Source organism: Protopterus annectens, chromosome 2.part1, assembly GCF_019279795.1.
Source record: "Protopterus annectens isolate FY-2018-M chromosome 2.part1, PAN1.0, whole genome shotgun sequence".
Classification (NCBI taxonomy): domain Eukaryota; kingdom Metazoa; phylum Chordata; order Ceratodontiformes; family Protopteridae; genus Protopterus; species Protopterus annectens.
In genome coordinates this window covers 1,435,331,660-1,435,344,079 of record NC_056729.1, presented here as the reverse complement: position 1 = coordinate 1,435,344,079, position 12,420 = coordinate 1,435,331,660, and the positions used below count along the sequence as shown (strand labels likewise).

General features: G+C 35.0%; 1 protein-coding gene across 4 annotated transcripts in view; it reads right to left on the bottom strand.

The window, feature by feature from the left end:
- The window catches only part of SH3BP2 (SH3 domain binding protein 2), a 128,029-nt gene that overhangs the window by 2,054 nt on the left and 113,555 nt on the right, over positions 1–12,420 (bottom strand). For all 4 annotated transcript variants that reach the window (XM_044062901.1, XM_044062902.1, XM_044062903.1 and 1 more), the window contains exons 11-13: positions 10,430–10,508; positions 3,748–3,807; positions 1–629 (exon numbers count right to left, since the gene is read on the bottom strand). The exon at positions 1–629 is cut by the window's left edge and continues 2,054 nt beyond it. In XM_044062901.1, coding sequence (XP_043918836.1) covers positions 489–629; positions 3,748–3,807; positions 10,430–10,508 — 280 coding nt within the window. In that variant the 3' untranslated portion in view covers positions 1–488. The remainder of the gene's footprint in view (positions 630–3,747; positions 3,808–10,429; positions 10,509–12,420) is intronic.

The following is a 12,420-nucleotide window of genomic DNA, read 5'->3' as shown; positions in this document are numbered from 1 at the left end:
TTTCAACCACAAAACTGAGATTGCATATATTTTTTGTAAACATAATAAGCATCCTTTTTTTCTTCAGTTTTCCATACTTATCTGCATAGTGCAAATCTTCTGTTAGAATGCTCCTAACAGTGGCTTTAAGGTGTAATTCTACAACTAAAAGAAGCCAGGTTTTCCAAAAAAAATTTGTGATAATTTCACAAAAAATGTGCTTTTCTCTTAGCAGACATTAGTTTGGAAAAATCATGATGAAACTTCCAATTGGCAAGGTAATTAATGTGGACTCTTCTTCTCACGATGGACAGATTCAGCATACATCAGCTGTTTCAATCATCTGTGAAATGGCACAAGTATGGCTGGGGATGCTTGCAGATCACCAGAAATGAAGATCTCACATGTCATTAACACCCAGGTAACTGCAAAACTAACCCAAGGTTGTCTGTTTTGACATGGGCTGAGAGGAGTGGCCTTTTCTAATGAGATTTTCTCATGCAGCTGGGTCATCTTGATGGTGGAGTGTAGCCAAAAGGCAGCTGTAGACGTAGACGGTCATGATTGGGTAGTGTGTTCTTACAGTAGAATTCAACTAAGCTGCCAAGGTCAGTAAACTTCAGTTCTTCACCTAGGTAGACTTTGGAGCCCTGTTGAAAAAAAAGAAATAGTAAATTTCAACATGTCTGTAAGTAAAAGAGGAAGGGGTGTTTATAACTGCAAATAACTCAGCACAAGTAACAAAGGGGGACTTGCATAATGTTATATACAATATTTATACTAAACAGTGGTTGCTCACAATGTCCTTTGTATGATATACCAAAATGTAATTCAGTACCACATCTTGTAAAGTCACTTATATCCACACAAATAGCTGAAAAAGTAGTACAAACGAAACAAGGAAATTAAAGTAATCCACAATTTATTTGATTCAGGATATAAAATCCTAAAACAAGATTTCCCAGAACATTAAGTCCTGTAACAAAGGTTGAGGCTTTCATCAGTTTTAGCAATTCAACTGATGTCTTCAAAATCTAATGAAACAGTAAATGGCAAGCAGTTTTATATATTCTAACACTAATTGATGTGCACTAGAACCACCCTCTCTGTTAAACAATGACTAATTAAGAAATGATCAATCTGTAATTGTAATAAATCTAAAACTTTATACATAAATAAATATGCCAACATTGACATAGTCAAATATACAAACATACATATTATTATTATATTATGGTTGTCCTATGATTTTAAAACTTTATTTTTTTTTTAAGACTAGAAAATCTTACAATATTAAAACATGCAGGTTCAGTTTTAACATTAACACTAGCATTTGTCCCTTGGCTCCACCCTGACGTCCTCACTGGTGCTAAGAAGCATGGATGTGTTTGGATAATTTATATAGGCTTCAAAAAAAATATTTGTGATTCTTCTTCATAACCAATTTTGCAATAATGTAATGACTCCATACATGTTGCCTATTATATCTGACTGCGATTATTTTTAGGGGGGGATGGTCTCTAACCTTGTCCTTCTTCTCACTGCCAGGTTGAAGTAAGATGCTGTGTTGTGCTGCCCCATACCTTCTTTAAGGGAGCCCTCAGTGATCAGTCCTTGTTCTTTTTGGCATAAATTTTAGTTTGTTATCAAACACAGGTCACCAGTGGCATATGTAAGAGTTCCTCCTTCATACCAGAAGGTTAACAGAGTAGTCTGGTGACTTGTCATTTATGGAGAGAAAGAGCTACAGATGTGAGTATGGTGAGATTGCCAGTGATAACAGACAGAGCAGGACAGGGTGCAGAGAGCCTCTTCTGACAAGGAGCTCGGTGTGTTAGATATTCAAATATTACTAAGCCATAATCAGTTGCTGGGAAGATGCTCCACTTTACAAGTCCGCAAGGGTTTCACAGATGGGAATCAGATGATGCCTAAAAGTATCCTTATTTTGTTGATATTTGAATTGCACTATGGGTAAGCTCTGAAAACAAAAGGCACACCTTCAGTGTGTAACTAAAAAGATGCTGTGTGACTGGAGCACCCCACTGGCTGGTGCTGGGAAGAAATATAAGCTGATATTTTTTATAGTTTTTGCAGGAAATGGTAACTGCTTTTTTGTTTGTTTATTTAGTTTTACTTCAGTATTGCCTAATCAGATTTCCATGATGTGGAATGCAACCTGAATTTCCTGATGTAAGAACTATAGGTCAGAATTTGAATGAAAATTACCGTATCACCAGCAAACTGTAGGCAGTGGGGTTAATGACTTCAGAAACAGAGAGCTATGAACCAAGTAAAGATCACTGACACAAAATTAGGTCCTTGGGGAGTGCTTGGGAGAACCGGCAGGACAAATACCATGAAGGAGGGCCTATCTGCCAGGAGCTTGAGAGTGAATGTTAATACCTTCTGTTAGATCTTGGAGAATCGGTACACTACATCAGTCTCAGAGCAAGGTTTTATTTACAGGATCTGCCATTAGGAAGAAAAAAGGATGAGCAGAAAGGTAGGCTGTTCCAGTTTTTCAAGGTTTGTATAATAAAATCTTTACGTATAAGTACAGAACAAGCAGCATGATAAACTGAGTTTACCTGGCACGACACAGTAAGAGGGCAGAAGAAAACTAACATGATACCCTTTGTAGAATGTTTTGTACATGCCATCTATAATAAGGAGGCAGAAAAACAAGTGAGAATATAATATAACAAAGATTTATGCACGATACTTGCAAACATAAGGAGATCAGATGACCATAATGGTGGCCCTGCTCCAAGGTTTTATCATAGCATCATCGGAGGTTACTAGGCTATTGGCCCTAGGGCATTTTTAAGCCAAGCCATTCAGCATTTTTAAACTTAGCAATTATACTTTGTATAAAATTTACTTAGATGAGAGGAGCAAAGACAAGCAACGTGGCAGAATTCAGATTAGGACTTGAAGTTAGGAGTGGTGGGAAATTATATGCATAAGTTAAACAGTATGGCAGCCCAAATATATGGTATCTGTAAATATTCTGTTGTTTTTTTCTGAAATATATAGTGTGAAGGGGGTTACTTTGTGAATTAGTCAATGACTAGTACTTATGTTCTCTCCCCAGTGTCTTAGATGCTGAGCAGCAGCAAGGCCAAAAGGAGGCAAATGGGGCCCTAACTCCAGGATAGTGGAGGATTTCTAACTTGATAAAAATACACATCCATAACAGTTTCACAAATGGTGGGAAGGGACTACTGCAGTTCAGGGAGATATAAAAAGCCCATAATACATATCTATATCTGTACATATATCTCTATCTATCTATCTGCCTGCCTATCTATCTATCTATCTATCTATCTATCTATCTATCTATCTATCTATCTATCTAGCTATCTATCTATCTATCTATCTATCTCTGTACATCTGTGGAGTTAACTCACCATGCTACTGTTTGAGCTACTTTGCCACACTGTAGTATATAGTATATAGTTCAGATAGTTTCTTAAAAAAAAAGGAAATTCATGTTTTTTTAACTACAGGTGTGGTTCTGCTGAAATGTATTTACACATTCACGTTTAATAACTGTTTTCCCATGTTAATTTGATGCATGAAACTCATGTATATATATATATATATATATATACACACACACACACACACACACACACACACACACACACACACACACACACACACACACACACACACACACACACACACATGTGCGTGCGTGCACGGTATGAAAATCAAAAAAATTCATGTTCCTATATAGGTATTTAAAAAGACAACACTAACCATTTCAAAGATTCTGTAGTTTCGGACTTTGTTTTCAGGTTGATCCCACACAACAAATACCTATAAAAAACAATATACAAATTATATTAATACTGCAATTTATACACTTACAGTTCAATAAAAGATGGACTGTCATTTGGAACTCAAGGTTCTTGACTGACTTGCCCTGTGGATCGTTAGGTTTACTTTATGTTTGCACTAAGTTTTGAAACCTGTTTATAGTGATTTCCTGACTGAACACTTGCCTAGCTGATACCTGAAAAGCAATAAGTGTTCTTTTTTAAATCTGGATACCCAGATTTATAAGTTGTGGGATGTGCTGAAGGTTACAATGTCTGCAGCAAGTTAAAATTTACTTTGTAAGTATTCATGATTTGTATTCCTATTTACTGTTGTTAGCAGATGCACAGTGGAGGATCAGTGGTCAGTGGATCATCATAATCCTGATTAAATGGTAATAATGTAAATGAAGCAACAATGGATTGACAAACTCCTAAGCATTTCATGCATACCAAAGAGGGATTAGTAGTATTAGCATTAGTAGTTGCAGTAGTGGTAGCAGTGGTAGTAGCAGAAGTAGTAGTAGTGGTAGCAGCGATAGTAGCAGATGTAGTAGTAGCAGCACTTAGTAGTACTAGTAGTAGCAGTAGCGTACATAGTAGTAGCAGCAGTAGCAGTAGTAATAATAGCAGTAGCAGTAGTAGAAGCTGTAGTAGTAGCAGTAGTAGTAGTAGTAGTAGCAGTAGCGTACATAGTAGTAGCAGCAGTAGCAGTAGTAATAATAGCAGTAGCAGTAGTAGCTGTAGTAGTAGCAGCAGTAGCAGTAGTAGTAGTAGTAGCAGTAGCAGCAGTTGCAGTAGTAGCAGCAGTAGCAGTAGTAATAATAGCAGTAGCAGTAGTAGAAGCTGTAGTAGTAGCAGTAGTAGTAGTAGTAGTAGTAGTAGCAGTAGCGTACATAGTAGTAGCAGCAGTAGCAGTAGTAATAATAGCAGTAGCAGTAGTAGAAGCTGTAGTAGTAGCAGTAGTAGTAGTAGTAGTAGTCATAGCAGCAGTACTAGTAGTATAAGCAGTAGCAGCAGTAGTTGCAGTAGCAGTAGTAGTTTTAGTATTAATAGTAATAATAGTATTAGTAATCAGTCGCTCAACAGGTAGCATACCCCCCCCCCCCCCTAGATTTAGCAGGTCAGAAGGCTGTGGAATCTATTCCCACTTGGATTCATTTTCCAATAATGTCACTAATGCTGCATTTCCAAATGTGATGTCCTTCAGGTGAGACATTAAACTGAGGTCCCATCTGCTTGAGTAATGTAACAGATTGTATAAAAAATAGGGGAAGTTCCCTGGTGCCCTGGCCATATTTCCCCTAGTCAGCATGAATACCACTTTGAGTCAACCCTGAACAAAAGGACATTGTCCTTGAAGGACTAACCCAGTCAATAAAGAATAAATAACATTGAATAAACATACAAACTACACGGTATTTAACTCCCACTTTATGACAGTGTTAATAGTGTTCCAAGTTAAAAATAAATATCTGTATAGACCTCCTAAATAACAACAATAGTAAACTACTGTAATACAAATTTTATAGATATACTAACAAATATTTCCACTTGGTTTAATAATATGAGCACATCTTTTGCCAGCTCACTATTTGATCAGCTAGCAAAAACTGCTTCTTCTACATTAATTTTATTATGGGATATCATTTTCTATTGTAAATATTAGATCACCTTTTTACTAAGTTGTCTGAGTAAGTGAAATGTATGTACTTATTTTCTGGTGTGCTGCTAATTTTGTTCCTCTCTACAACAATGTTGCACTTCTGAGGGTCTCAAAAGAAGATGAGTGAACTGCCAAAAAAGAGTACTCGAGGAAGCAAAAGCTATTTTCATATTCTAGATCAGAATGTAAGACTTAAATGCTTAACAATAATACATTATTTCACATTTTCTTTCAAATTTCTACATCATTGACAACTAATAATTTTGGCTTTAAAAAAGGTCATGGTGCAATGCTTCTTGTTATAAAGAGTGTTGATGTCCAAAGTATATTCCATTCTACATTGTCAATCCCAACAGATAATAAATGGAGCATAGTTAAACTTGCTTTGGGTAATGCAACCAATATTTATATGTTCTCTATATACATCAAACTGCCTTTTTAAATAATCACACTAAACCATACACTAAAAAAGTTTACATCATACATCTATAAAAATGTCTTTATTCTCCCTGCAGGCATTAGCATTCACTTTTTTTTGGCTCTCAGGCACTTTTCTTAAACAAAATGTCTTCCACCATCTAGTGCTACCCTTTCTGACCATCTTCATGATACTTCATATGTGTTGCTCTTTTGAAGTTTACCTCTCTCTTCCCCTCTGTCTGTGACAACTTGTCCTTTATCCCTTTCTAGTTCTTTTAAACATTCAAAACTGCTTCACATTTTCCTCTGCATTTCCTAATTTCTTCCATCAGAACTTTTATAAAATGAATATGAATCTCTGTGCAGATGGCATCCTTTTACTCAGTTCCTCAGATTATTTCAGTACATAATGATATTTGTGATTACTTTAATAATATTTTCCTCTGGTTTCCCAAACATGACCTCAGTGTAAACACATCAAACCAAATGTATAGTACTTGCTTCCATATTAGACAAACAAAAAAAAAACTTAATGACTGCCTTCCTTTAAACATTGCCAACCCCTTCAACATACTGCACTGAGCAAGTTAAGACATTCAGATATATTGGTGTTCTTTTCAATCCAAGCCTTACCTTTAACACACACACACACACACACACACACACACACACAGATATACTGAAGTCATTCTCTTTAAATTTCTCCCTCAACTTTAACTCTTACATGGGATTACCCATCTGCATTCAACTGACATGGAGTATTCAACTAACAGAAAACATGCGGCAATTAACTGTTTGGAATATAAAACTAGAAGTACAACAAAAATAAAACACCAGAACAGAAACATGTCAGAGGACAAAATCTTTCAGATTCATGAAATAAAATAATAGAATGCAATTTAATCCAAGTAATGTAGGTTAGCGCTTTCACAAAACACAGTTTGCTTCATCAGACCTATACTTAACTGACAAGGAAATTCTAAGTACCATAATGTCTAATCAGACTAATTTAAAACATCCAATCAACTAGCATCACTAATTAAACACATTTAAATACTTAATATGTTTAACATAAGACAATAAAATATGCTCCACAGACAGATATTAGTTCCTAGATACAAAAATACAATTGTAGAATAGTATAAACATCAGTAAAAATGTTATTTTAAAGGTTTCCTAGCTCTAAGCTTAGGTTTGATACACAATCATTTAAAGCACTTCCTTGATGGGCCCCGAGTCTCAGGATCTACCTAAGTCAAACCTCTTCAGTTCTATTCACTATATTGCCCATTCTTAAACCTTTCTTTGCCACAGTCAACACCAAGAATTTAAATCCACGGTCAGTATCCTCTTTTAATACATGTTTAGCTATTGTACTGCACATTTGGCCTTTATGTGCGCAGTAGAGATGATCCCTAATATGCTCCCTAAGGCGTCTGTTAATTTTTCCTACATAGAAGGATTTACAAAAAACACAATGGCCATAATACACCAAATTCTTGGTGTTACAATCTGCTCTTACCCTTAAATCATAGATAACACCAGTATCTGGGTGTAAAAAAAGCAGATGTATCAATATAGCTACAAAATGAACAACTCATACATGGCTGTGTGCCAAAAGTCAGATGATTATCTATCTGCCTTGGGATATTTTTTGGATAACATAACCTCTGTATAAGGAAGCGTGAATTTTTATATTCAAACTTAGGTTTAAGCTCTACTACCTGAACTATCTCATTGTTAGTATGTAAAACATGCCAATATTTATTGATAATCTTTTTCAATTCCCTATCACCACTTGTATAGGTTAACGTAAAAACAGCTTGTTGAGAATCAACACTAACCTTTTTCCCTTCACCTTCCAGTGCATTAGAAAAATATGGTTTAGCTGTTGTTCTCCTTAGCTGAACAGCTTGGGCGCATGCTGCATTAACATCCCTAGGTCTGTAGCCTCTAGTACAAAAGTCAACATTCAACTGAGCTAAATATTCATAAAATCTTGTTCATTGTCCACTAATCTAGATACCCTCATAGTCTGAATTTTAAGTGCATTCTTGAATACATGACTGGGATACATGTTTGTAAGGTGAAGATAAGTAGTGTTATAGCAATCCTTCTTATACCTGCTGGTATGGAAATTTCCCTCACCTTCTTTAATAAGTCTGACATCTAAAAAATCTGATGTCTACAATGAGTAGAATGAGTTTCTGTAAACGGTAAAAACAATATTCTTGTTCAAAAAACTAACAAATGAATCTAACTGCTCTTCATCACCTCTCCATAACATAAAGGGGTTATCCACGAAATGTCGGTAAAAAGAAACATATTTTGTGTACGTGCTATTTAATACAGCAGCATTCTCCCACTCAACTATGACCAAATTGGCATAGTTATTGGCACAGGATGTGCCCATAGCTACGCCAGTGGTCTGCGTGTAATACTGGTTGTCAAACAAAAAATATGTTTTCCAAAATTAACTCTAATAGGAAACATACAAAATCTATATGTTCAAGAGAATATGCACTTTCTCACATAAGACATTTCTTAACCATAGCTATCCCTTCTTGATTGGGTATAACTGTAAATAATGATGTGACGTCAAGTGTGACCAAAAAAGTCACTTCTTTCCTATCTGCCACATCATTATATAAATACAAATAAAGCTCATTCAAAAATTGGTTACTGTCATCTAACACCGTATCTTGCTTCTTTAATACTGGTTCCTGCCATGTTGAAAAGTAAGGCAAAACTTGTAACTCTCCCATCAACTCTTCTTTAAATTAATCACAGAAAGCACACTGTATTGATGAAATTCAATGCTGCTTCAGTAAATCACCTTAGAGTTTGTTTACTTTTGCTTTATTTAATCTCTTCTGAATCTCAATCCATTTACCTCATTGTTACATTTTCTCAACTATGTATACATTTTAAATAATTCCTATAATTAATTAAAATTTGCAGTTATTCAGTATATTTTATCACTATCCACTTACAATATTTTGATTACTTTCTTAGGTTTGCATTTCCTAATATGCATTCATAGTTTCATATTTGTATATTTTGTGTTTGCTTGTTTTGTCATGCCTCTTGGCTTGGGTCGCAGCTGAAAAGTCACTTGATCAGCCAACTTACCTAGCTGTTTGAGCAAATAAATAAATAGATAAGTAAATTTATGTCTGTGAGAGTAAATAACAGAACTCTGTATGTGACACAAAGGTGGTACACAACTTTAAATATATGGTCTTCATGAATACAGCAGTACTTTCATGAGATATGCCGCTATAATAAATAGAATCCATGGAACCATCCCTCTCAACCTGTCAGAGCAAGAAATCTGGACAAAGCCATAAATAAAAGTGGGACAAAGGCCCAAAAATAGGGACAATTTTTAAATATTGCTCTTACAAACTTAGAAAGTTGATAGAATAACAGGTTTTACATTAGCATGAATTTTCTGAAGGGTGTGAAGTCTGAAACTCAAATATATGTCATTATTTTGTAACTTCAGTCTTTAATGATATGCCACTAATTTGCCAGAAAACCACAATTTTATGAAAAACTGACCAAAAATATGAGGCACAAATTTATTCTGCGAACATCTGTACAGTTGAGAGGTATGCATGGGACCATAAAGAAATAATTGGCAGAAAAAAGACAGAAAATCCACCCAAGCATGGCCAATCAATGAAATCCACGATCTGAGGAAGACAACAGTCGAAAGCGCTTATCGAATATCTTCAAGGGACAGTTTTGAGCTTTTTTATTTTTCATTTTATTTTCAAGTCAAAGTTTTATTCGTATTAAAGGACTACATTTTAATTGGATAATTGGAACACTTGTGGATTTCGTTGATTGGCCATCCTTGGGTTGATTTTCTGTCTTTTTTCTGCCAATATTGACTGTTTCTGTGACAGATCACCTTTAGCGTGTGGGAGTTATTTATTTATTTATAAAGAAAATAATAGATTCCATATTTACAAGCACCTGATCCAATTGCACTTCTTAACATATAATACTCATACTAACAAGTTATACAAAGAATTATTCAGTATGGGCATTACAATGATTTGAAGATTAGTCATTCATTTATAGACATCATAGGAGAAGGGAGTGAAAAATACTTCATAAAGGAACATTTCTTGATTTTCTTATAGGAATTACTTGTTTTTGGAAAGTGAAATAAATGAGATGAAATGAAATGTGAAGAGTTTTGGAACCACAGCTATTGTAAGGTAACATTACATTGGCCCTCTAGCAATGTATAGATCTTTCAATGAAGATATGCATGATACTCTGGTAGGTATTAGTGAAATAGTGCAAAACAGCTGCAATGAACTCTGCCTGTAGACACAAGCAGAAATATGTCCCAAAATATACCTGTATGTTTATCATGTCAGGAGTGACACAGGCGGACTGTGATAAGAGTAGGAGTTATTTACATTACTCTTCACACTGATTTGGTCTTACTGATTCTGCAAACCAAAGTTTGATTTTATATCTTTGGTCAGTATAGACATTACTTGTTCCATTTGCTTACCTGCCCAGATTTGCTTCCTGACTTCCTAATGCAATATAATCCATCAGGTATGCCTTTAGGAAAATTTTCTTTGAAGATGCTGACAGTGAGAAAGAAGACACAGTTAGAAAGCAGTCCTATATTCTGGAGACATAAACCAGCATTGCAAAATATATCAAAACATTAAAATCCTCATACTGATTATTGACAAGAATTCTGATGCATTCCCAGACTAAAAAATAAATGCTCATTAAAAGATATTTTCTTTTAGCATAACAAGCCTGTCTGACTGTAACAGTTATACATTTGATTCCATTATATTTTGGATGTACCTCTGATGCATTTATGATATGCAACCTGGTTGTGTAGTCTACATATTATTAATGCTATTTTTCTCAGATTTTAAGTAATTCTTTAATTTTCAAGAACACCAAATTTTTACCGCAGTTCCACTACCTGGAGCTATCCTTTTGCATAGCATAGCATATAGGCCCTGCTACCTTTCTACTGCTCCCCCCCCCCAACTGTGAACTTTGCAGCAGCTGGACTGAAAAGTAATTTTTCATTTAACCTAACTCCTTGACCTTTCAAAAACATAGGATCAAAATCAATACCTGTGAGATGCTCTTTATATCCTCTTTAATTTTAATGAAGTGTTAGGTCTGCTAAAAAACTCTAGGTCCTACCTCCCTGAGAGGAGGAGTCCCAAGTTCCTGCAGTGAGAATTTGCTTCAGAGTGAATAATTTCTCACCTTAGACGCATTTCTGACATCAGTGATATCATTTTCAGTAAAACTGACATAAGTAGCAGCTGTTTATATCAGACCCGATGGTCACCATTTTTTCCTGCTGCATATATAAACAGTGGGGGACTTCATAACAGAAGCAGTTTGACTTTTCATTTTAGAAGTGGACATCTTGTAATGCAGCCGCAACACTGCTTCTGTAGAAACTAGCACCATACCCGTATATATTTTTTTCAAAAACAAGCCCCAACAAAGGTCAGCAAGGTCAGCACTGGATTAAACTTTTTTTTTTTAATATATCTTCTGCTTGGTCGAAGTGACTAACAATCTACTTCCCATGTTATTCATCTTGATAATTTTTAGCTAGCTTTACAGGACTACTTTTATACAATATGCTAACTGCCTTTTCCTTACACAAACATACCCAAACTTTTTATAAAATTCAAAAATACTGAATTAGTGTGACATCATTTTGAAATAATGTTAACAGTGAAAATGGAACTTCCCCAAATTGATTTGTAATTAGACCCCATAGAATGCAATTTTGTTATATTTCTGTACACTATTTTTTAAACAATAATTATGTTAATAATGACACTATACTTATTTCAGATTCTTGCATACTAAAAGGCTTTCATTTAATGTAGCAAAAGCAAATTCATGGTCGACAAAAATAGTCACTATATATGTTCTGTTTGACTAACCAAGCCAAGGTAATATCCTGACATATCTCAAGGTAATCACATTTGGAGTATTGTATTCCCTGCAGCATACTACAAAAGTTTACTGGTAGCAAATGTTTCCGTCCTTGATAGCTTCTTTCTGTGTCTTGCTAGATACCCTGCAGGATAAATTTTGCCGTGGTGTAATGCAATGCTGAACGTTTGTGCTGCCAATTAAATGCTTCTGATTCATCTGCACCATCAAATAATTTGTCAGGTGACACTATATATATATATATATATATATATATATATATATATATATATAAAATGTTATTAAAATCAGTTGTGTAAACACATTAAATAGATTCATTGGATATGCTGCATAAGCGAGAACAGTTTCAACATGTAACGAACTTCAGCAGATAATAGGAAGATACTCATAGCAGTGTATGACATATCTTCTTTTGTGTAGTTTTACCAAGATGTGTTTACATCATGCCTCACCAAAAGCAGTATTGCATCAGTCCATTAAAGAATATAAGTTTATTTTGCAGGCCTTAAAATTGTTTAGCTCATACACGCTATACTTCCAAATTGCACT